General features: G+C 38.3%; 1 protein-coding gene across 1 annotated transcript; it reads left to right on the top strand.

Moving 5' to 3' along the window:
* Positions 1-3,590: 3,590 nt before the first annotated feature.
* Positions 3,591-16,865, top strand: LOC107597610 (ubiquitin-related modifier 1-like). Its single transcript, XM_016288756.1, has 5 exons — positions 3,591-3,674; positions 5,984-6,054; positions 14,335-14,416; positions 15,901-15,949; positions 16,335-16,865. Exons 1-5 carry the CDS (start codon positions 3,640-3,642, stop codon positions 16,401-16,403), a joined length of 306 nt encoding a protein of 101 aa, XP_016144242.1. The 5' UTR covers positions 3,591-3,639; the 3' UTR covers positions 16,404-16,865.
* Positions 16,866-25,724: the final 8,859 nt, after the last annotated feature.

The raw sequence follows: 25,724 nt of genomic DNA, 5'->3' as shown, positions 1-25,724 counted from the left end.
TTTTTACAATATTTATGAAGTAGGCATCATATTCTAACAAACGTGTACAAAGGGGTATATTCACTGATATAAACACTTTAGACCTTTTTTTCCTTAAGAAATAGAATGGATACTATCTTTGAAAATTAACAGAGGGTTACCATTTTTTCATAAATTTACATGTGCATCACTATTTCAAAATAGAGGTCAGATCTTTCTGACTCTGATGAGTACTTTTGCCTGAAATTCAAAAATTAAGGTCGCTCTGTTAAATATATATTGGGGAAAAAAATAATAATAATCCAGCCACCAAATATGAAAACCAGAGTCTTTAAGCTTTCAAATGATATATATATATAGTTTGACAAGATTACTTTAGGTTAAGACAAAAATATTACTGTTATAAACAAGTGGGTTCACCGGTGGGCCAGTGAATTTAACATGTTAAACAATAATATTTTCAATAAACAATAAAAAAAATTTTTATTAATATATATTAGAGTTGTACACTTCCTGGTTTAGAACCACAAACAGAATTTAAACAGTGTAACTCTACAATATGAGCACAAGGTGACAGCAGCGTCGAGCTCGAGCTCCAGTGAGAAGGAGTGTAGTGAGGTCAGTATTCTCATCTCACTGCACTTGACCCTACTCAATACCACACATTTTAATATGTTTGTTGTAGACACAAGTTTAGTATTATTATTACTAAACATAATCTATTCAAGGTTTTCTTGCGGAATTCCTTTAATTTAGCTATTCTTGCAGAACTGGGCAAATCTGACCCTTTAAATGCTGTTTCCATTCATAAAACTTGCATATATTCATCAAAGTTCATCAAAGTATAAAGATGAAATACACACTTTGCTTTATCTGTGTGTGTGAGGGTGTAGTTGTGAATGCACTGCGACAGAGCATGCGTGCTGCCTTTGAGTTGTGAGTGCGTCAGCCTAAAGTGACTTCACCAAGACAAGATGGTGGCTATGGAGGGGGCTGCAGAGATGCCATGATGCAATCTCTCAGTGTGTGTATGCGCAAACGTTTGTGTGTGATGTCCCCCGCACAGCTGTGTCAGTCAGAGAAAGGTCCACCAGGCACTGCTGGCAAAGCGGGCACACTGACAGAGACACAGGAACATCAGGCTCTGAATGCCCACTCAGCACACAAAGACACGGCCGAGCTGCCCGTCACACGCCACTGTGCTCAAAATATTGGGGAAATGCAGATTCAAATCTTTTATTGAAGGCCACTGTGGTCGGCGAACTCAAACGATCATTCACACAATAGCACACACATACACAATCTGCTCTGAAAAGAACAGCATGCACCTTATCAAAGCTGGAATATTACATAATATAATAAGAGCAAATTTGTATGTGTTTTTGTAAACATTAATAATGTGTCTTATTAGATTTCATGTGCATATGACTGAAACTGGCGCTAAAATGTATTATTTATTTTGGTAACTGAGAAAAGTTGATCACCCTTACTTGGGAATGTTGAGTTTCATATTTTGAATAGGGTTGCACAAAAGGAAATATTCCAGGGATTTTTGGAAAGTTTCCAGAAATTGTCCACCCCTTTGCAACCCTAATTTTCAAAAAATAAATTAAATTAAATATTAATACAAACACATTTTATTAAAAAGTATCAAAGCTAGAATATGATATAATGTTATATAATATATTAAGAGCAAATTTGTTTGGTGTTTTTGTAAATGTTAATAAGATTTCTTATTAGATTGCATGTGCACATGACTGAAACTGGTGCTTAAAAGTATCATTTATTTTGGTAACTGAGAAATGTTGATCACCTTTAACTGGGAATATTGAGTTTGATATATAATAATGTATTTCTTATTAAATATTAATACAAATACATCTTTTATAAAAATTGTATAGGTAACTAAAATGCCTTTACAAGGGAATATTGTTGTATATGGTATATATTTCATTAAATAAGATTATTATTAAAAACATTTATTTAGGAAACTAAAAAGCATGTAAAGTTGAATAAGTTGTATATATTTGTTTACATTTAAAATATATATTATTTTATATTTTATTTAAGAAATATATATATATATATACATACATACACACACACACACACACACACACACACACACACACACACACACTCACTCACTCTGCAAGCAACTGGAATATTTTGAACATTTAAAACAAAAAAACTAATGGACGTTCAAGGTGAACCTGCATTCTACTGCAGTATTATAGTATGTGACTTTCTATTTGTTTGTCAATCATGTGAAAATGCTTTTTGTGTGCCTGTGGGCTATTTGTGGGTGAAGTGTTTTTCAACACAACAGGATTCTGGGGTTGGTATTGCTGCTCTAAAAATGCCTGGGGGAAAGCTGTAACATGCACTTTTAAACATAAGCAACTCATTTTTTTCCCAGCTTATTTTGGTTACATATAAAATGTGGTGTCATTATGTATGTTAGCACTAATTTCACTCTTTCTCTTTCTTGGGAAGCTGATTTATTTACAGACGGATCCGCTGGTGACAGCGCAGGAACAGCCTGTCATGTCCTGAACGGCTAAGTACATGTAAAGTGACTGGATTACATGTCTTGGTGCTTTAACACTTTGTCATCTAAATCTAGAGCTCATTCCGCATCCACCACACGCACACACACACTCATACACACCACTGAACTCATATTACTGTCTGTCCTGTACAACCTGCAAAGTTAACAGCTGTGCTTTTAAAGAAAATATAACAGAAGCCAAGATAAGTACGCATCCCATCCGTTTGCTTAATCATGGCTATATGTTAAAAATATATATATGTAGTTTTAGTGTGCACATACCAGTGTGATAGTCCAAATTCATAGTGATAATGGTATTTTTGGAAGTCAGTCCGGAGTGTCCCCTCATGTGACTCTCTGTGGCCCCAGGGCCCCCCTTACCCCTCAGACTTCACATTACCACATGAATGGCTGGCTGCAAAGGGCCAGTTCAGCCTCGGACGCCAACAGAAGGCAGGAGATTTGCAATTCAATCTGCTCCTAGTCGGGACAGACCTGTCACCAGTGTGACAGAGGCCGAGGGGGTGGGGGACCACCACATCACTCCAGCATACATGACAGCACTGCGCCTTTCCTGAGGAGACATTTTAGACATTATGGGAACATTTAAATCACATTAAAAATAATAAGTATAATCAGCAATATAATAGCTGGACTTGCAGGTGTTGTTACACTATATCTCCTTGGAGCCTGCCATTAAAGAGGCTTTTGAGCAGAATTTAAACAGTAAAACAATCATGAAAAACAAACAAACTTATGAACTTATGTTCAAATTTATGTCAGTGTGGTTCAATTATGAACTCAGAATTTTGTATCTTATATGTGTGTGTGTGTGTGTGTGTGTGTGTTTCAATAGAATAGAATAGTTCTTAGTTGTAGCACCCAAAATGTTTCCTAATTTATCTGCAATTTAATATAAATTACATTATTCTTATAAGATAACCTTTCCATCAAAACATCTTATAATGGAGCAAATACCCAAAGAAGAACCAAAGTTTGACCAAAGAGTCAACACACAGAACAGAAACGCCCTCACAGCAAATGGGCTCCTCAGAGGAAGATGTCATTTCCGGTGAAGATAGGTGATTATTTCCGGCTTTTTCAGCAACATGGCAGCGCCCTTAGGTCTGCACCTGGAGTTTGGGTTTGTATTTATCGCTTTGTTTATGATTCATCGCCTTTGCCTTGTGTTCCAGTTGAATGAAAAGTCTTCAAACCAACTCGACGGAAGCTTTATCTAAGGGACTGGGTTGATAAAGACTGTTACTTTTTCAGCGGTTTAACGGCAGTGGTGACAAGAAAAGCCGGTTTAAATGGAAAAAGTAACCTAATAAAAATGAAATTCACGTTACATATTTTCTTGAAGCAGCACGCGTTCAATCACTGTCAGTCAGGCAGGCGTCGCGTGCACTTGAAATGGACTAAAATAATAAACTGCTTCACTCACCTAAACTGGACAAATTAATAATCGATGTTGACGTAAACTCGGTTGGAGAAGCTTTAGTTTGAATAGAAATGAGGTTTCCGGATGTTTTTAAGAAGAAACAATGGTTACATCAATGAGAAGATATTTCAATGCCACACTGAAATGCCAGTTTTTAACAGTGCTTAAATTATACTGTGTATCAGAATAATACAGGTCTAATTTATGATAATCAAATCGCTGTTTTTCCATTAGTGGTGGATTATAGCTGCTAACTGAACGTTTTGACATTTCAGTTTATGAGGAAATGTATACTACTGAGTTTTATGGGGTTTTTTCCTCCCCATTTTAATAGAATATAGTAGAGAGGGGACAGAAAATGATGTGGAAAGAGGGAGATTTTATTTATTTATTTATTTATTGCATTTCAACATTAACAGAACATTATAGGCTAACTTAAGCACAACTGTAAGTCCTTACAGACTGAGACATACTTATTAATAATACAAACTATAACAGAGAAACAAAACAAGATATAATTCAAATAAAATACATACTTAAACTTTGTAGGGGTTTAAACAAAGTAATACTTATTAAACAAATCAAATAATTTCCTGGCCTTATAGCCTCTCATAATCTTTACAACCTTGGCAAATTTGGAAAGTTTGACAGCTGGATTTGAATCATATAAGAATCACAACTCCGATCATGCGCACTAACCGCTTAACCACAGCACAACCTCTAGACAACTTTCCGAGGAGAAAAATTAGGCTGTGTTTGGAACAAAATACATACTTTCCTGTATGCCCTGAATATTGCCAGAATGTGAAACGGTACAGATTATCCAACAACAAACCTTTCACACAACGTCATTTCATTGTGCAGTTCAGCAAATGCTGTTCACTTATAATCTTGTAAATGATCATGGCTTTTTTTTTTTATCAAATGTTGTGTTAAAATGTTAAGACGTGCAGCTGCATAATCCCATAATGAGTCAAAAAGATGTGTTGAGCGCATTGTATTGTGAAATACAGTATCCAACATAGTACCTTCTGTTGTATACCGCACTTTTTGACAAATGTACTAGCCCATCAGGGTATACCATGCATACAGAAAAGTTGCATACTGTGCACAGTACATGTATTGTATATTACAGAAATAATAAGTGTAGTATGGTGGTATGCTATTTAGAAACATAGGCATAAAGCGACAGAGAACGTAGATGGCATCAGAGTGACAGAAAGACAAATCTTGGCCAGAATTCACTGGGTGCAGAAAAATTTTGCATTTGGCTTTTGGTCAAAGTCCTCACTGCTTTCAAGTCGCAACAGAGTCCTATGTGACTGTCTATGGACAGAGTTGGTGTTTGTGAGTGGCCTTTCTGAGGCTGGCACACAGGCTGGCTTCTCTCTGTACGGGCATCTCGCCAGGCCTGGCGATCTGGAGGACAACTGGGCATTCTCCAGGAGATGTGAGCTCTCTTTATTGGGCCTGCACCTGCTACATGAGTCCTACTCTGACTTCATGTCCCTATCTGTTTGTTTTTCCACTAACATGCACCTTCTCTGGTTCTTACACAGATCTCTGTCTCATACTGAGTTGAAAGAAATAAGCATTTGAAATGCTGCTTGACTGCTTGAATGTATACTGTGATTTTGTCTTCTTTGTGATAAATATGTTGGTTCTCACACCTTCTTTTATGTGTTTATGTAAAAAATGTATTTATTTATTTTTGAAGAAGAAAGTACAGTGTTGATGCCGTACATACAACCTGGTGCTCTCCAAGAGTGTTATTCTGTCTTGCTTAAAATCATAAAATCAAAACAAAATGTATCTCTTTGACATTAAATGACAAAATATTAAGGACAAGAAACAGTGTTTTGCCATAGACTAGATGTTAAGTCATTTAAAGCTGCGTGGAGGATACTGCTAAATGATTTTAGAAACAGGAGAACATTTAATGTTGTTGAAGGTCTTTGTTGTAAGAGGCAATAATAGCATTATGCATGCTGTGTTTTTTCCTGTTGTAGAGGAGGAGCTGAACTTCTCTTTGATGGGGTCAAGAATCATCATGTGGCACTCCCTGGCCAATCAGGTCCCTGTGAGTATTTAAAAAAATATATACCTTGTCTGTTGTGTTCATGGAGTTACTATTACTCATAATTATAACAAACCCCTAACTAAGTATTAAAAGCACAATTCACCCAAAAATGAAAATTCTGTCATCATTTACATGCTTTAATGATGTTCTAAATGTTTTTTTTGTGTGTGATGTCTGTAATGTATCGTGCACTGTTTGTATTAGGGTGCGTTCACACTTCGGTTCTCTTGGTTTGTTTGGTCTGGACCAAAAAAGAAAATGATACATTTGGTCCTGGTCTGCTTAGCGTTCACACTGGCATTTTTGACAGTGAACCTAAAGATACCGAACCTAAAGGCATAGTCATACGTCCACAACCTGATTGGTCGGGTTGAATGACATATATTTTGTGACGGGACTTACCGAACACCCCAAACAATAGGTGTGTTCGACTTAAAGCACTCATTGTTGTGTGTACATATGATTTAATTTTTACCACCTGCAAACTCAAAGAGCTCATAAAAGGCACTTTACCTCATTGCTCCACGTTTGCTGTCTGCTTATTTTGTTTTGGATACACCGCTCGTTCCACGTTGTCAAATCATGTCACATCTTGTCATTTTTGGTTTGTTTAGAAGTATTTGGTCCGTGTTGCGTTCATATTTCATTCAGACCACACCAGAGTTCGTTTGGAAGCGGACCGAGACCCATGTTTTTTGTTTGGTTCGCACCAGGGTTCGGATGGCAGCGTTCACCCTTACTCAAATGAACCACACTAACAGAGCAATCGCACCAGAGTTTGTTTTAATCGCACCAAACATGACAAGTGTTTGTTAGCTATGTTACTAACACACCCTTGGTGACATACCTCCAATCATTTGACTTGTTGAGGACAGGAAAGTAACCACCAAGCAATGCTCTATATACGAGGGGCTGAACGACTTCTGATTTTTTGAAGTCGACTTTTATGCGATGAAAGTCTAGTCGAAGTCGACTAGTCGCTGATGACGTCATTAATGAACAAATAAGTCTGGAGCTGAGACACAAACAACTTGTGCACAGCTGTGGCATATGACACAGCGCTGCCCACATGGCTGTTGCTCCTATAACAGCTTTTTTATCAGTTCTTTTGTCTTTGGGTCGTTATATTTCTCACAGATTTCTGCTCATTCTAAATCAGATACAGATAAAGTAGCACAGTAAAGATTACATTCATATGAATGCATTAGTGAGAGCGATTGCATGTGTGAATTAATTCTACCTGGCAGCGTCTCTCTGTGGAATTTAGTTAAGAAATATATGCTTGAACTTTCCAGTTTGTAAGCTATTTTATTGAGAAATCACAGAACAGTGTTGACAATACATTTCCGCGCTGAATGATTCTGTGCGCGTGATGTACGCGCTACTGTCTGTAGCCTACGTGTGTGCGTTAAAGTGCAGCAGCGCATTCGATTAGAACGGCGATTAACTTACCTGTACAATAAGCTGTTTAAAACGTGCATTCTCCCATTCAATTTCGAGCATCCAGTAATATAATCACACGTCTTGTGGAGTGCTTTCAGAGTATGCATTTATTTGTCATTTTAACTGTTTGGAAACGGAGCATAAATGTGGAAGTCCTTCAAAGATTTCTTATCCTGTTGCCCCTCTAGGACCAGCGACTAGTCGACGTCAAGCTTAAAGCGTCATGGCAGAGCATTGAAGTCGATTAGTCGTTGCAACCCCTACTAGATACCACCCAGAACACCCCAGCAACCACAGCAATGTATCATTACACTGTAGTGTTGTGCCAGTTGTTTAGCACCTTTTCTATACCATGCCAGTGCTTTACTATTCCTTGCACTGATGACTTAATTAGCTCCAAATATCCTCTGCCTTTCTCTCCCAATGCCAGAGATTTGGAAGTAAGATTCACTTATTGGCCTTATGCCCTGCTGGAATTCAAGGATGTCTTTTTCCTCTGCTATTCCTATAGAAGAGAGTCACACAAATCATAGCAAATTATGTGGCTCTTTCTCCACATCTATCTTTTTTCTGCCTTCCCTCTGTCTGATGCCCTTTTCCCATTCGCCTCCTTTCCTCCCCTGACCTCTGAGCCCTGGTTCACACGCTTCCCTGGACACCTTTTCTTCTAGCCAGTCCTGCTTTCACCCTGACGCCGGGCCAATGGCGAACCAGTGCCGGCTTGCCATCACAAATCAGGTTTTTTTTTCTCCCTCCACCCACCCCTCCCTCCCTCAGCAACAATGGAGCTGAGCCCCTTCTCCATACATCCCACCTCCCCCTCAACCACCAACATCTGTGAGCCTCCCTGCGCCCAGCCATTCTTCCCCTAACTGCTCCATTATTCGGCCCCATTCACTTGTAAATGCAGCCAGTGATACTGTTGATGGATCTTTTATGCCTAGTGCTGGGGTCACAGTAAAGGTATGGAGAATGGAGGGCCAGTAAAGGAGGGAGTGACAATTGTTACAAAGCACTAAGTCCTTTTTGTGTGCAGTCATTTTTTGGGTTGCCTGACAGTACAAATGCCTCACTCCTACAAACACCTTGCGTTCCTACAGCTTCCTGGTGGGACATTTGGGTGAAAGTGGTGGGATGTTTGGTTGTGGGGGAGCACTTGTATTGCCCTCTGTATTTAAGCACAGAGTGGGTAACATGTTCTCTGCCATCACTGGATTGGAAGGCAAATCATTTGAGAGTCATTAGTGCAAAAGATGGATTAGGAAATCGAGACCTTATATCCCGTGCACATTCTCAGAAGTTCCTGCCTGGAAGAATTGTAGATGACATTTTTGATCAGTAGATGATGGCGATATGTTGAGAGCAGGGAGGAGATTCACAAATTTCAGCTGACTTATTGCTGTGTCAATAGTTATGAGACAGTATCATTTTTCTTAGAGTTTACCATGTGGGTCAGTTTCCACACATATTTAGTTATTAGGTTATAGAAACTTTTTTATTTCCTTCCGGGATAGTAAACCCAAAAATCCAAATTCTTTCAATAATTACTCACCCTCATGTCGTTACAAACCTGTAAGACCTTCGTTCATCTTCAGAATAGAAATTAAGATATTTTTGATGAAATCCAAGAGCTTTCTGACTCTGAATAGACAGCAATGCAACTACCACGTTTAAGGCCCAGAAAGCTAGTACGGACATCATTAAAATAGTCCATGTGACATCAGTAGTTCAGCCGTAATTTTATTAAGCTACATCATGGTACTCTCATGAATGCGTGTTGAAGACTGACACAGAAAAGAAGAAATTGTTGAATAAAGTCGTTATTTTTGTTTTCTGTGCACACAAAAAGTATTCTCGTAGCTTCATAAAATTACGGTTGAACCACTGATGTCACATGGACTATTTTAACGATCTCCTTATCACCTTTCTGGGCGTTGAACGTGTCAGTTGCATTGCTGTTTATGCCATGTCAGAAAGCTCTCGGATTTCAAAAATAAGATATCGAAAATATCTTAATTTGTGTTCCAAAGATTGAACAAAGGTCTTATGTGTTTGGAACGGCATGAGGGTAAGTAATTAATGACAGAATTTTCATTTTTGGGTGAACTATCCCTTTAGACATAGTTCTGCAAGATCAACTTTGGTAACTCAAGGATGATCCAGCTGTTTAGTTGGAGAATCTGTTTGGGACAGACGTTCAGAAACTATTAGGATTTGTTGAGATTTTTGTGGTAGCCTAGTAGTACTACTCTTTATTTATAGCCAGTCACTTTACCTGCCTGTACATTGGCCTTAGTCTTTTCACTTGGGGTCTGAGGTGTATTGAACAGAAATAGAACTTTTGGCCAAGTTTGTTAGTATTTTTGCATCCCTGTCCCAGCTATGAGGTTGGGAACATTTGGATACGCTTGTACTTTGGTGGCCTTGTCAAACAAGAGAAGGGTCAAGCTCTGTGGCACCAGAGTATCCACGACAACCTGTCCACAAAAGTGTACGGCAGGAGGGAATGTGGCCACTGAGACCTCGCAGGGGCCTGAGGGATGACCTTGGAGCACTTTTGAAGCCCATAGTCCATACGGATGTTTGTGGGCATGATTTGAGTATGTCACGGATGACTGGCTATGTTTGCTAAGGCTGACACTGACGCTCAACATTAATCCCGCCTAAATTTTCTGTCCACTGGTCCACAGTGATTGATGAGTAGTGCTGAGCCCCCCAGTGCCGGACACACACACACACACGATCGTCACAGAAACGCCAACCCTCATATCCCAAGCAAGATGAATGACTTCATTCCCTCCCACCCACAGATAGTGGCGATAATGCTGATCGTCATGCAAAGTGAAAGGAAACGAAGAGAGTTAGCCAGCCACTATGCTACACAGTCACCGCCACCCTCCCACGCATTCCTTATCCCAGTATGCACCTGTCTGCAGTGACGCATACTCCCCCCTCCCATTCGTTTTTTCCCTCGGTCTCCTCCTACCTCACCATGACCTATCCAGTTCTTTTCGTCTTCCATTCTATCTCGAATGAGGGCGAAAGAGACGTGGGGCATCTTGTTGACCCCTCACTCTTTGCCCCTGGCTCACATAAACCACCCTTTGTACGAGAAAGCAAAGTAGGAGACTCTCACTTCGTTTTTTTTTTTTCAACTTCCCCCAATCAAAGGACTGATATGGCTGAAAGTGATCACGTCTGTTTTTTGCCCCTGCTTTTGGTGCTAGTCAATATTCATTGCGGTAGCATAGCACTGAGGCAAGCATCACTCTTCTTTATAGGTTCAGGATTGTGGGCTAGCCGAGCTGCAAGGTACAACGATCGTTACACAACTGAAGAGGCTGACAGCGATCCAATTAACCTGAAACAGCCTCTGTTGCTCGACCCCTGCCTCTCGCTGAGAAGCACGCCACACGCTTACAAGCGCACACACTTGCACGCATTGGTGCTGACATCTCTGAAAGCTTCAGTTCTGGTGGAAACTTGCCCAGTCGAGAGTATTGTATAGACCCGCACTCCTGCACCCACTTGCCCTCTTCTTTCGTCCTCTTGCTAATTTGTCCTGGTCTAATTATACACGCTTGCATAGCCAGTTAGCTGTAGCACAACTCCGCAAGTGACTACATCTACTGGTCATCATGTTTCCTCAAATTCATCAAGGGTTTCCCAGCCCCCCTCCACAGGTTCTCTGGTTTTAGTCAGAGACCTAAATGTCCATCCCTGCTGCCAGTAAAATCTACCACCACATGTAGAGTGCGAGAGGACGGTGTTCATTGTTAAATGTTGCCAAACGCCTCAGTTAATGGAACTCCTTTAAAAAAAAATCTTCCCTTATGGGATTTACAGCCGAGGTATGTGCTGACATACATAAGAACACCTACACAGACATTGCCAGCTATCCTGTAATGCCCCTTCAAATACGTCCAAGGATTATATAAAATGAAATTGCATTAAAGTCTTGTGATAATATTTTCATCCTATTTATTTCAACGATTCAGGTAAGTTATAAATGTTGTTGTGGATGTTTATTCACACAAAGATTAAACATCTGCACAGGATTATATTGCAGAACAGGGATTAGCAGCAGTATGGATTTTTTTGTGCAGGTGAGTCCATGCATGTGTTCGGATAGGGTTGGCAATGCGGTAGCTATTTTTGATTTTTTTTCAAAGCGCCGTCTCTGATTTCACATTTCCAATAAGTGTAATGGCCTTTCTTACAGCTGATGTTCAAGAATACAAAATACGCTAAGTGCGCAATTTGCGTGCTCAGCCTTAACAATGTCAACCACAGCAAACTCGCAAACAATAAATTCAAACTCCTCCCCAGATCAAATGAAAACATCTCCATCTCTTTCTTTCTTTTTTCTCCCCCCTCTTCCTCACTCTTTCTCCGTCTTTGTCTCCTCCCCCCTCTAAGCAGAAAATTGGTACGTTCCAGAAATGGATGCTGATGATACAATGTAAATGTTGGACATACCGACTTGTCCCCCATGTTGGACAGCTGGACTTCATTGCTTACACACATGTGCAGATATAAAACAGTTATCCATCATCACATGCTAAAACTATCACACGTCTTGAAGGCCAAACTTTAATGTCCTTCAATTAGTGGAATAACAGCCAGTAGCTTTGATTGGATAATATTTGCATGGCTAAAGTAAATTGTGTAACAATCAAGCAAACATTCCAAGCAAAAATTTAGAACATTTCACGCAGACTTTTTATCATAGGCTTACAACGGTCGTCTGCCTAAGCACATTTTGTTTTCACGGGGGGGGGGGGGGGGGGGGGGGGGGCCACCGATGTACGAGAAAGCAAAGTAGGAGACTCTCACTTCGTTTTTTTTTTTTCAACTTCCCCCAATCAAAGGACTGATATGGCTGAAAGTGATCACGTCTGTTTTTTGCCCCTGCTTTTGGTGCTAGTCAATATTCATTGCGGTAGCATAGCACTGAGGCAAGCATCACTCTTCTTTATAGGTTCAGGATTGTGGGCTAGCCGAGCTGCAAGGTACAACGATCGTTACACAACTGAAGAGGCTGACAGCGATCCAATTAACCTGAAACAGCCTCTGTTGCTCGACCCCTGCCTCTCGCTGAGAAGCACGCCACACGCTTACAAGCGCACACACTTGCACGCATTGGTGCTGACATCTCTGAAAGCTTCAGTTCTGGTGGAAACTTGCCCAGTCGAGAGTATTGTATAGACCCGCACTCCTGCACCCACTTGCCCTCTTCTTTCGTCCTCTTGCTAATTTGTCCTGGTCTAATTATACACGCTTGCATAGCCAGTTAGCTGTAGCACAACTCCGCAAGTGACTACATCTACTGGTCATCATGTTTCCTCAAATTCATCAAGGGTTTCCCAGCCCCCCTCCACAGGTTCTCTGGTTTTAGTCAGAGACCTAAATGTCCATCCCTGCTGCCAGTAAAATCTACCACCACATGTAGAGTGCGAGAGGACGGTGTTCATTGTTAAATGTTGCCAAACGCCTCAGTTAATGGAACTCCTTTAAAAAAAAATCTTCCCTTATGGGATTTACAGCCGAGGTATGTGCTGACATACATAAGAACACCTACACAGACATTGCCAGCTATCCTGTAATGCCCCTTCAAATACGTCCAAGGATTATATAAAATGAAATTGCATTAAAGTCTTGTGATAATATTTTCATCCTATTTATTTCAACGATTCAGGTAAGTTATAAATGTTGTTGTGGATGTTTATTCACACAAAGATTAAACATCTGCACAGGATTATATTGCAGAACAGGGATTAGCAGCAGTATGGATTTTTTTGTGCAGGTGAGTCCATGCATGTGTTCGGATAGGGTTGGCAATGCGGTAGCTATTTTTGATTTTTTTTCAAAGCGCCGTCTCTGATTTCACATTTCCAATAAGTGTAATGGCCTTTCTTACAGCTGATGTTCAAAATACGAAAATACGCTAAGTGCGCAATTTGCGTGCTCAGCCTTAACAATGTCAACCACAGCAAACTCGCAAACAATACTCCTCCCCTCCTCCCCAGATCAAATGAAAACATCTCCATCTCTTTCTTTCTTTTTTCTCCCCCCTCTTCCTCACTCTTTCTCCGTCTTTGTCTCCTCCCCCCTCTAAGCAGAAAATTGGTACGTTCCAGAAATGGATGCTGATGATACAATGTAAATGTTGGACATACCGACTTGTCCCCCATGTTGGACAGCTGGACTTCATTGCTTACACACATGTGCAGATATAAAACAGTTATCCATCATCACATGCTAAAACTATCACACGTCTTGAAGGCCAAACTTTAATGTCCTTCAATTAGTGGAATAACAGCCAGTAGCTTTGATTGGATAATATTTGCATGGCTAAAGTAAATTGTGTAACAATCAAGCAAACATTCCAAGCAAAAATTTAGAACATTTCACGCAGACTTTTTATCATAGGCTTACAACGGTCGTCTGCCTAAGCACATTTTGTTTTCACGGGGGGCCCTTGATTTCGGTTAAATTCTCGTCGGGCCGCTGGGTTTAAATCCATCAATCATTCCCCCGCCCCCCCCCCCCCCCCCCCCCCTCAATAGATATTCGGCTTTTCGGCACTACCCTTATAACCTGCCTATTCCAGTCACGTTTATCTGGTCGGTACTTTTGGGTTGATATGGCTCAGTCGATGGCGTTTACGAATCTGAATTTAAACGGCATCACTGCTATGTTTTCAATGGCGCACTCAAAAATGACAGTCCAAACCTCCCCCCCCCACCTTGCATTCAAAGCTCTGTCGCGTCACATCGACCGTGGGGCTGGCTCACTGAACTCTGACCTGTGACCTCTATGATGGTACTCTTACAGGGGACATGAAGCAGCTGCTTGTGTGGATTCGAGGGAACATGCTGAAGGAGCGCCCAGAGCTCTTTATGCAGGGCGACACTGTGTAAGTACACACACGCAGACGCACAGTAAATACGTTACCGATGCAGGAGGATGCTCGGGCAAACATACACGCGTGCTGTAGACACACACTCGTAATAAATGCAGTGCTACGCGTTCGATGCAGAATCGCCGTGAGGTCAAGGAGGCAGAATCACACCACGCTTCCCGGTGCGACGCGTAAATATTTGGCCAGTGATAAAATAATTATTGCATTAGTAAAGGTAAAGGAAATGTTTAAATGTGTGTGGTGTGCTCAGAATTAGTACGGTTAGTATAAATCTTCGCGTCACATCGACCGTGGGGCTGGCTCACTGAACTCTGACCTGTGACCTCTATGATGGTACTCTTACAGGGGACATGAAGCAGCTGCTTGTGTGGATTCGAGGGAACATGCTGAAGGAGCGCCCAGAGCTCTTTATGCAGGGCGACACTGTGTAAGTACACACACGCAGACGCACAGTAAATACGTTACCGATGCAGGAGGATGCTCGGGCAAACATACACGCGTGCTGTAGACACACACTCGTAATAAATGCAGTGCTACGCGTTCGATGCAGAATCGCCGTGAGGTCAAGGAGGCAGAATCACACCACGCTTCCCGGTGCGACGCGTAAATATTTGGCCAGTGATAAAATAATTATTGCATTAGTAAAGGTAAAGGAAATGTTTAAATGTGTGTGGTGTGCTCAGAATTAGTACGGTTAGTATAAATCTACAGTCTTGCTTTCTCAGCTCATACTAAACAGTGGTTGGATTTAATTTTTTTATAATTCTGATACAATCACTTTATCCCCAAAATTATGCTTTTGCATTCTCCAACAGGGTTTTTTTTTATTTTTTTTTTAGAAAGATTCGTCATAAATTACCTTTATTCTTGCCCTGACGTAACTGTGGCATGGACAGGTTACAGAAAAAAAAATGAAATCAGCTGTGGATAACTGCAGTAAGCCTCTGGTACACAGTGCAGTCTTTAATGGCGTATAAACCATACCATCGATTGTTTAGGCCACCCCATCACCTACATTAGCACCTTAAAATCTAAAACAAAATATAAAACATTTTAATTTAAAATTTCTTTTGAGTATTATTAACACGCACACAAAAAAACTTTTTTGCAGTATCTGATTAGACCGGTATTAATAGACACTTAAAGCAAAATCCAAAGTGATATTATGGTGTTATATTGTATATAAAGCTGTATTGTGTTATTGTATTGATCACTGTAATTATACATTTTGTGCTAATCTTTGTGAGAGGATGTTCTATGCACAGTCTTTATTGTGCTTCATCTTGCACGTGTATGTTAGTACGAGAGAAGCTCATTCATTTAATGAACTGCAGATGCAAGGGTCTTAGAAAACCGCAGCACTGGCGATTTTCATTGTGTATAAACAGGCTGCATTATATTATCAGAGAGCTGCTTTACTGTCATGTTTTCAGTGTAGCTCACATCACTTACATGAGCTCTTCTTTTTTTACACACAGTAGACCCGGGATTCTCGTATTGATCAACGACGCAGACTGGGAACTGATGGTAAGAGTGTGTGTGTGTGTACAGTTCCTCAATCATGCCTTCCACTCTCTGTTTTAATGACATGCTCATTTTAGGTCCAGTGTCAGCTTCTCTTCATTCATCTAATGTACATAAAGGTTGTGCTGGGTTGTTCTTTCAGGAAACATGTATTGGCATCAGGATGTAATTTAAAGAAACACAATCAATGGGAAAAAAGTAAATGTCTCAACAACTGTCAATGACGGCCAAAACATGCAAATCATGTGTTGATTTAAAGCAAAGATTCTTTCTAGTATTCTCCACATTTGACATTTCATATATACATTTTTTTTTTGGTATCTTCAGTGTAGACATTTTTCAAAGATGTTATTGTCATTTTCTTTTATTATGTATGCATCCCTTACAGGGTGAACTGGAGTACCAGCTTCAGGACCAGGATAATGTTGTCTTTATCTCCACACTTCATGGAGGCTAACTGACTCTAAATCAACACCACGCCCATACAGAAGCCCCTCCATCCTTCAAAAGGTCAAAAATCAGATGATCCATCAACAATGGCATCGGTGGCCGATATCAATCCTAGCCATGGACTTCGACCAATCCTGTGAAAAGACTAATTTTAAGTCTAATAAAACGTAACATCATCGGGAATCTGGCTGCAGAGGGCCAGTTCACTGTCCCCCCCGCGTGGCGGGGTTACGATGGGGAGCAAGGGCTCATTAGGAAGGTCACTCTGTCTAGCCAGTGTCCAGAAGGATTCTCCTGAGACGTGGTGGACCGGTTGCCCCATGTCAAATGGCTCCGTTATAATTTTCATTCATTTTCTGTTAGATCCATAGCTATCAATTGTATGTTTACTATGTAAATCCGTATTTTTATTTTTATTTTATCTGAATTAATAAATAGTCACAATATTGTTTTATTTGTGATTTTATATGTAGAGCAAAAATGCTCATTCAAATTAGTTTTGTTAGTATTTAAATAAAGATATCTACAATATGCATTAATGTTTTATATTTGTCATAATATCAAATATCAACCTGCTAAGCTTATTTATTTGAGGACAAGAGGTTTTTAAATTCCCTCTCATCTATAGACTGCTAGTATACCCCAAAATAGTACTAAATGTACCTCTAAATATTATCTTATAGTTTTGGAACGAAACATTTAGCGTCATCACATCATACAGAGAAAAAAATGGCAGTTCTCTAGTGAAATTGTGTGTTATTTTTATGTTGCAGATTGATTTGCGTAGACCGCCTTGTCCTGGGTTCACCTAAAGAATATTCCTTAGAATAAACTATAGGATGACGGCGGGAGGTCGAGCACAAATCTCTCTTGGCTGAAGCCTCGATTTGCAACGGAAACCCGTATGATAATAGTAACACTAATACAGATGCTAATGCTGTCGAAGAAGAAATGCGTGTGTGTGTGTGTGTGTGTGTGGAGTGAAAGGGGGAATACAGGGGTAAACATGTTTCTCCTGGAGTGTGACCTGTTGGGAGGCCATGAATCAATTTCTCTTTTATTAAAGACACTTCCTACTAAGATTTAAACTAGGCTTATTTAGGTAATCCGCACTTTTGATTTTCGCTTAATTTTCAAAACGTTATTTAAAAGGATTAGCCTATAGATATAACTATTTTTGGGCAGTTTTTTTTTTAGCATAAACAGATAAAATATGTCATAAAATGTGTTTTGTCCTAATTCAATTAATTCAACGACATTAGCTAAAAATAGGTCTGTTTTTTCCCTTTGTTTAGAGTCTAAGAAGCGTCCAACTGTTCTAAATATTTTATATGACTTAGCCAACATTATAAAGATGCAAGAGATTGAACACAAATATAACCGTTTATACTTCGTTTTATTAATAGTACACCAAGGTTTGTAAAGAGATTTTAATTTCACCGTCGTCTTTTTTCTCACGACAGAATGAATACTAGGCCGATTTAGCATTCTGTGTTATTACAAGTTAATTTTATACAATACAACTATGAATTAATTCTCAAACTAAGCTTGACAATTATGAGGCTTTATGTAGAACTTTATTTTATTAATTTTAATAATTAACTTTATTTATTAATTTATAACAATATTAAACATTTATAACAACGTCAAAGTAACAATTGTAATGCTTTAGCTTGCCTTAAAGTAACAACTAGGCTACCTGTTTACAAGTAGGCCTACTGTTTGAAGACGAGACTAAATGCACAGATTTTACAAAACGGTGCATGATAAGGCCGGCCGACTAGCCTCTTTAAAAAAAATATGAGAACAAACACAACAAAGGGTTTATCGTTCAGGTGTTGAATATCGTAGCAATAAACTTATCGTAGCAATAAAAATGTCTTTCTATCAGACATTTGAAAATGTAATCAACCCAGACACTGTAATTTTGCAGTGCGAATTAAGGAATAATTACAATATTGTTAATCTGTCCATGAAGACTAGTTTTTTTAAATTCTTCAAACACATTCAAAATATGGTTTTCTCGTTCATTCAGTCTATAAATTTACATTGTTTTATCGTTTTATACCAAATAAACCATTTTTGTGTTGACGCTCAAGTTCAGGCCTGAAACCAGGCGTAGGCTAAAAGCTTCAAATAAAGTAAACATGGCCTACTGAATTTTTACTACCTCTCGTTTGAATCCCCCGGTCCGCCAGGATACGGCTGTATTAGTATAGGCCTGATGTACTTTTAGTATTCAGCTATATATTTTGGAAACCCGTGCTTCCACCGGAACTAGTTTAGTTAACGGTTCGACGTCGATAACCGTTAACCGTTAGAAGTGCGCCATCGACAGGCAAGGTAATCACATTTACAAGATTATCAACACAACAGTGGCAGAACAAATATTATCGACATTTACTTTAGACATCTTGCAAACACATATTCTGTTGAATTTCGTTTCGTTATGTAGCCATACAGTCAAACTGCAATCTACAATATTTTGAAGCCCGGGAGGGAATAAATGGCCGCTACTTTGATTTGACCCTGTATGGAGATTGTGTAATTGTATAACTTTTTGTGATTCTTAATTTTTCGTTAAATAATCTAAGCAGTCAAGCGGGGGTCAATTTAAGATGTGCAGACCCTTTGGTTCGCCTTAGTCATTAGGTTTAAAATATCCTGCATGTAGCAAAACGTTATTTTTGTCTGGCTTGTGTTCCAACAATCCACAATGTGATTAGATTGCTACTTTTAATATATGATACTGCTTTATTATCAAACGCTTGCCTGTAATGCAAAGATGTTGTGGGGCCCAACAGGCCCCTGTGTTTACCTTTTATTACAATGCACAAAAGATCAACTTAATGGTCAAACGAAGGTGTACATTGAAATAAGTGGTAGAGCACACGTGTTTCTATTTATTTATTTATGATTTTAATTATTCCCTTTAATTTCTGAACCACACGTGGTGCAGGTGCAAAGGTTTAATTCGAGCTCAAGTCAATGCTTCCAAATATCAAACTAAATTCCATCCGTTAGTGCGTTTTGGTGTTGTGTTTTTCGTTGTCAAAAACATCACTGAAAGTGCTTTGTAGTGTAATTAGCAGTTTATTGATTAAGCAAGTGAAACGTATAGTTACCAATACAATCAATCGACTGTCTGAAATGGAATATCAAATTAAGGCAAAACAACTATGCAGCGACAGCTGTCCCGCTGTTAAACTGCATTTGGTTTGATAATTGAAGAAAATTCAGAATCACCTTAAATTAATTTTTAGTGTTTGTCCTCGAGAATCAGACATATGCCAGCGCGCGCACACACACACACACACTTTTTGCCTGACTCTGTGTCGGTAATATACAGGCCTGCAGTGTGCGTTGAAACACACACAGACAGTAAAATGCTAAATTAAATAAAAGTCGTAACCAAAAATAATCGCTTCAGTGATACAAGTAGCTTAATAAATGAGACAGAAAACGAATTCAGTAAATGGCGTTTTAGTTCACGCCGTTTCATTGAAAAGTCCTTCGCCATGCAGCTTTGGGCAAAAGATGGCAGTCTCAGTGAATGAGGAACTCAGGCATGCTCAAAGCATCCCCCCCCCATGCTTTTATAATCAGCGTGACTTTTTATTCATCTACCATACATACACAATGAGAAAAGCATAGGCTAAATACTATATATATATATATATAACAATTTATTGTTAGGCTATTATTATTAAACAGTACTGTACATGTTTAAACACATTTTTGCTGAAAAGACTTTGCTGAACTAAAAGAGAACTAATGTATAGCCTATCCTACTTATAAAATATGATTTTACTAACGTTATCGTCTATCTGTTGCAGCCTAATAGTTTAGCAAAAACACAATTTGACTTGTTATTGCCATGAAGACTTATAAATATATAGGCTATATATAAATCATAAAACGTTTAGGCTACCTGCAGTGACATCACTACATATTTTGGGTGAAAAAAACCCATCCATCAGTTACTGGTTTTGTGGTTATAGATAGTCTAAATCAGGGTTCCTCGAATCTTGCCCTGGAGGGCCAATGCGCTGCAGAGTTTAGCTCCAACCCTGATTAAACTCACCTACCTGTGATTTTCTAATGATCCTGAAGATATTGATTAGCTTGCTCAGGTGTGTTTGATTAGAGCTCAACTCTGCAGGAAAGTGGATCTCGTCGGCCAGATTTGAGGATCCCTGGTCTAAATGCATATTTCTCTAAAGGTTTAAAAAAAAATGTTAGCCTACATTGTGTATATATGCTTGACTTAAAATCCAAAACCCTAAACGTTTTCTTATGACATCAGATATAAACATATTAAGTACACTCACTGTTTCACCTCAGAAAGCGCGAAAACACTTTCATTTTTTTTCTGGGATGGATTCGATAAGCAGGTGTTTCTGGTGAGATACTTGAAAGAAAAGCAGTTAAAGATTATGTATTACTTCTACCACCCGACTTAAAAGAATAAGCCTTCACATCTAAGCAAAGTACTGAGGTAACATATCCAAAACCTATCATCTAATATTAACTCCCGCTCGAGCGCTCATCCCGTCAGCGTGACTAGCGCGAGCTGAAGGATCCCCTCGCCGTCCTTTTTCTCCTAATAAATCGTGGCCTAACTCCCGCCTCTTGTGCACTGCTCCTCCCTCTTAAAGTGAAACTATTTTATCCTTTCATCTGTCTGTGTGAAGTAAGCGAGTTAACCTCCTCTTCAGTTCCGAGGGGTGTCTCGCCCGCGTGCAATCCATTGCTCATTTGGCGCTAAAAGCGTCTTTCCCGCCGCCGCCTTTTCACAGCCAGGCGCTTCACCAGCGCCAATCCACTTGAGAGGGTTAACCGCTTTCCAGAGTAATAATACTTATTTAATACCAGTATTAACAGAACCCCTTTGACGTTTAGACTTAATTGATGGCTTTTACGTATAGCTTAATGGAAGATGTTTGTGCTTTGAATTGCATTTTAAAGAGAAAGTCTCTCACTAGCTGACACTTTTCATATGAGCAAATGTTTGGTAGGGTAGGGTTACTTTTGAAAGGCAGTTTATATATAGACACAAGTCTTGACTACAAAATAAAAGCTGTCTAACTTCTACACCACTGTTCAGTTCACTGGACATCTCAGTGTATGAAAACACCAATTACAAAAAGGTTTGCACTTAGAAATGGCTAGATCTTACAATGAATTACAAAGAAACAGCAAGTAGGCTAGCTAAAACTGAATGGGATTTTGTAGTAGAAAGACTGAAATCGTATTTTCTTGTAAATCATACTCCAAAAATAATTTTTACAGCTAATATATGAAACAGCAGAAATGTAATTGTAAAATTATAGTTAATAAACTACAATAAATAAATATAGCCTAATAATAATAAATAGAAAAAAGGATGTACACTCTTTAAAATAATGTCTCTTTATTTGTATCTTTGGTTTCATGAAGAACCTTTAATATCCAAAGAATACTAACACTGAATTAAAAATGGAATTTTGAAGTAGAAAGTAGATAGTATTTTATTGATTTTATTTGACTTTATTTTATTTTCTAATCGTACTCCAATTTTTTTTTTACAGTGGATATGATACGAAACAGCAGAAATATAATTGAAATTCTAGTTAATGAACTGCAAAAATAAATAATAATAGTAATAATAATAATAATTAATAGGATGTACATTCTTAAAAACATTTATGTTCTTTATTGGTATCTTTGGTATCTTTAACATCCAAAAAATCTTTCCATTGCACAAAAGTTTCTTTATAGTGGAGAAACAGCAAGTAACATTGAATTAAACATGGAATTTTGAAGTAGAAAGACTGAAATAGTATTTTTTTTTATATATATATAATCGTACTCCACATTTTCTTTACAGTGAACATATAAAACAGCAGAAATGTAATTGTATAAATTCTAGTTAATAAACTGCAATAAATAAATACATACATACATAGGCTACATACATACATACATAAACAAAAAATAAACAAATCTAATAATTATGTTAATATTAAGGATGTACACTCTTAAAAATAAATGTTTTTTATTGGTATATCTTTGGTTCCATGAAGAACCTTCAATCTTTCCAATGCACAAAAAGTTCTTTATAGTGGAGGAAAAAAAAGGTTCTTCAGATTATAACATGTTCTTCACACAAAGAAAAAATGGTTCTGTTCACTGAAAGGTTCTTTGCGAAACCCAACATGGTTCTTCTGGCATTATTCTATGGCATATTGATGATGTTTACATTGGAATTCCATTGGAATATAATTCACAAAAATAAAGACCTTTTGAAACCAGCAGTAAGTTGTTGCTTTCGAGGTTCTGGATTTCTAGGCTTAAAAAAGTTGTTCTTCGCATTGTGGTAATCAACAAATTTGAAACTCAGATGCAACAAACAGGGAGAAAAATACACAAAACTCAAGTTGCCCAGTGGGCCAGCTGGGCAGGATATTGTCAAGTCATGCACATCGGGACAGTGGGAAACATTGATTTGTTTTGGCACTGTGCTTTCCCTATTCACAGATAAATGTTTAACCCAGAAGCTGAAAGGAGCAGTGGGGGAGAGGAGTCCAGATCCACGGGGTAGGCAATGAAACTGGTCCTCTGAGGAAAAGAGGGGGAGGGGAACAATGGGCCAGGGAGATTTCTAAAATAAGCCTCCCCAGATGAAGGCATCTCAAGCGTGCTATATACTCTAAACAAGATAGTCTGGATCAATGTACACCTCCGACCATCTGTGAGAAGATGCTTACAGCAGATTATGAGCTAAAGAAACTTTAATAGTTTCGTTTATGTATTACGACTGGCTATATATTACCATAAAGGACAATTTGTTTGCTTTCATTCATTATTGACATTGTACTCAGGCTAAATTCAGCTAACATATTCCACAACATGCAGAAATAAACTCTCACTGTAAATCACACCTAATGTGACTGTGTCTGGTGATGAAATGTGTTGTTGCTGGAAATCATGACGATTGCTGTAGATTTCAGATTTGGTATTTGTGTGTGTTTTATCTAGCTGACTGTAATTGACGTTGTCACATTTATGTGCGTCTAAAAAGGCTCAGTGTTGTTTCCAATAAAACAATATTCTTCGTGCCGTTATTATCACAGTTTATATTTCATTGCTCGCCATTGGCTTTATTCCATCACAACTGCGTTATAGATTTTCTTCACATAAGTGCAATCTATAAATAGTATAGAGTATCTGCCTGGACTGGATATATTATAGAGCAAAACGATACATACAACAGCCCCGGGATATCTTCTACATTGACCATCTTCATGACATCTATGATTTCAGAAGAAACATCAATTCCTCAATGGATTCGCAGTAGGTTTTTTAGTGAAAAGTTGAATTTTTATTATATCAGATTTGAAAGACTAAGTGATGTTTTCACTGGTTAGATTAATAATAGTTCATATAGTTGCTCATTTGCTGTTCTCCTCATTTACTGCATTACTAATCCAATTATTATTGCTTTTTTTTTTAAATGCCAACCTTCAATAGTAAACTTTAGTCCTGCATCACTTGTGTTACATGAAGTAAAAATCAAATCGTGCAGCTTATTGAGATGTTGATATTACTTTTCAAAGTTATTAGACCTATGAAATCCTGTAGACTTGCATTAAAACAGCCATACATACCGTATGTACAGTACACATTACTATTCAGAATTTGGGGTAGGTAAGATGTTTTAAAAGATGTTTTTGTAATAATATTGTGAAATTGTCTTTTATTTGAATATATTGTATTATGTAGTTTATTTCTGTGATCAAAGCTAAATTTTCAGCATCATTACTCCAGTCTTCAGTGTCACATGAGTCTTCAGAAATCATTCTAATATGCTGATTTGCTGCTCAAGAAACATTTCTTCTTATTATTCATGTTAAAAACAGTTGTGCAACTTAATATTTTTGTGAAAACAGGGATATATTTTTATTTTCATAACATTAAGTTCAAAAGAACAGCATTTAGGCTATTTTACATATAATTTCTTGTAACAATGTACATCTAAAAATATAAATATATAATATTTTATAGTAATTCATATGTATTATATTTTATTTATTATTTGAACATTATGAAATATCACAAAATTTAAGATGTGGTTGTAAGATTCAAATTTAGCACACAGAGACAATATTATTTTACTTGTAAATTTTGAAGATATTGCACAATCCTCTAAGTGGGATATTGCATACCAATATTAGGGTGTTAAATATTTGATGACATAATTAAAGCTAATGACATGAAGTGTGTTGCAGCAAAGAAATTGTGGCACTGGATTCATTTCTGGCACTCCTCTTGTTTCCAGCATTCTGGACGCTTCTTGATAACTTCCGGCACCACATGCTTAGTTGGCAAACTGTGGAGGGGGTCTGTATACAGTCTCTCAGTCTCTCTCTCACACTTTCTGTTGTTCCCCCCTTCACCAAGACAAAAAAAGGCACATACATTCTTTCACTGTGGTTGGCTGGTTGCCAGGCAACACGGACAGCAGCGGTGACTTAGGTTAAAGAGACTACTGGGAAATTCATAAGAGCCACGGTGCTTTAAGTACACACATCCACAACCACAAAACACTACAACAACAACAAGAGATACTGGCTTTTCAAAATGATTTCAGTTCTGTCTTATCAGTTCGCAAGAGTTAATAGTTCATTCACAGAAATCAAAAATCGCAGTGCAAATAAAATTTCAAAGGAACCGTCAATGAAGTGCTTTTATTTTGAAATGAACGCCGCTGGACAGTTAATTTAAGCAAGCTGGCTGCAACTACTGAAAGGACTTAATTAGGCCATAATACCATTTGCCAGCTGTTAAATCATAGAGAACGTAATAAAGCAATAGAGAATATGGCACTATTTGGAGTCCTCAGGTGCACTTGCTCTCACAGTTAAGCAAATGGCACTACAGTCTCCGCTTATGTTGTTCACAGAAGCAAAACCTGTCTGTAGTTACTGTTGGAAGTTAACGGAACAATTCAAATTCTGAAAATGAAGATTATTCACCATTATGTCATTTAAAACCCTTTCACTCTTGTGAACAACAAGAAACAAGACGTTTTGAAAAATGTTCAAGCTGCTCTGTTCCTGACGGTGACTCAAAGAGCTGTCGCACTTCACAAGTGACAAAAAAACATCATTAAAACAGACATTTAAAGTTCACACAAAATAAAAATGATTGATTTGGAGCAACATGAGAGACAGAATTATCATTTTTGAGTGATCGATCCTTTCATGTGTTATTCATTAAACATTCGTCTCTTTGTTGTAGATCTTAAAGGGATCATATGATGTTGCTAAAAAGAACATTATTTTGT

This window comes from Sinocyclocheilus grahami, unplaced genomic scaffold, assembly GCF_001515645.1.
Source record: "Sinocyclocheilus grahami isolate Dianchi unplaced genomic scaffold, SAMN03320097.WGS_v1.1 scaffold234.1, whole genome shotgun sequence".
NCBI classification, from domain to species: Eukaryota; Metazoa; Chordata; class Actinopteri; order Cypriniformes; family Cyprinidae; genus Sinocyclocheilus; species Sinocyclocheilus grahami.
The sequence above is the reverse complement of the archived record's forward strand: the minus strand, read 5'-3'. Positions and strand labels throughout refer to the sequence as shown.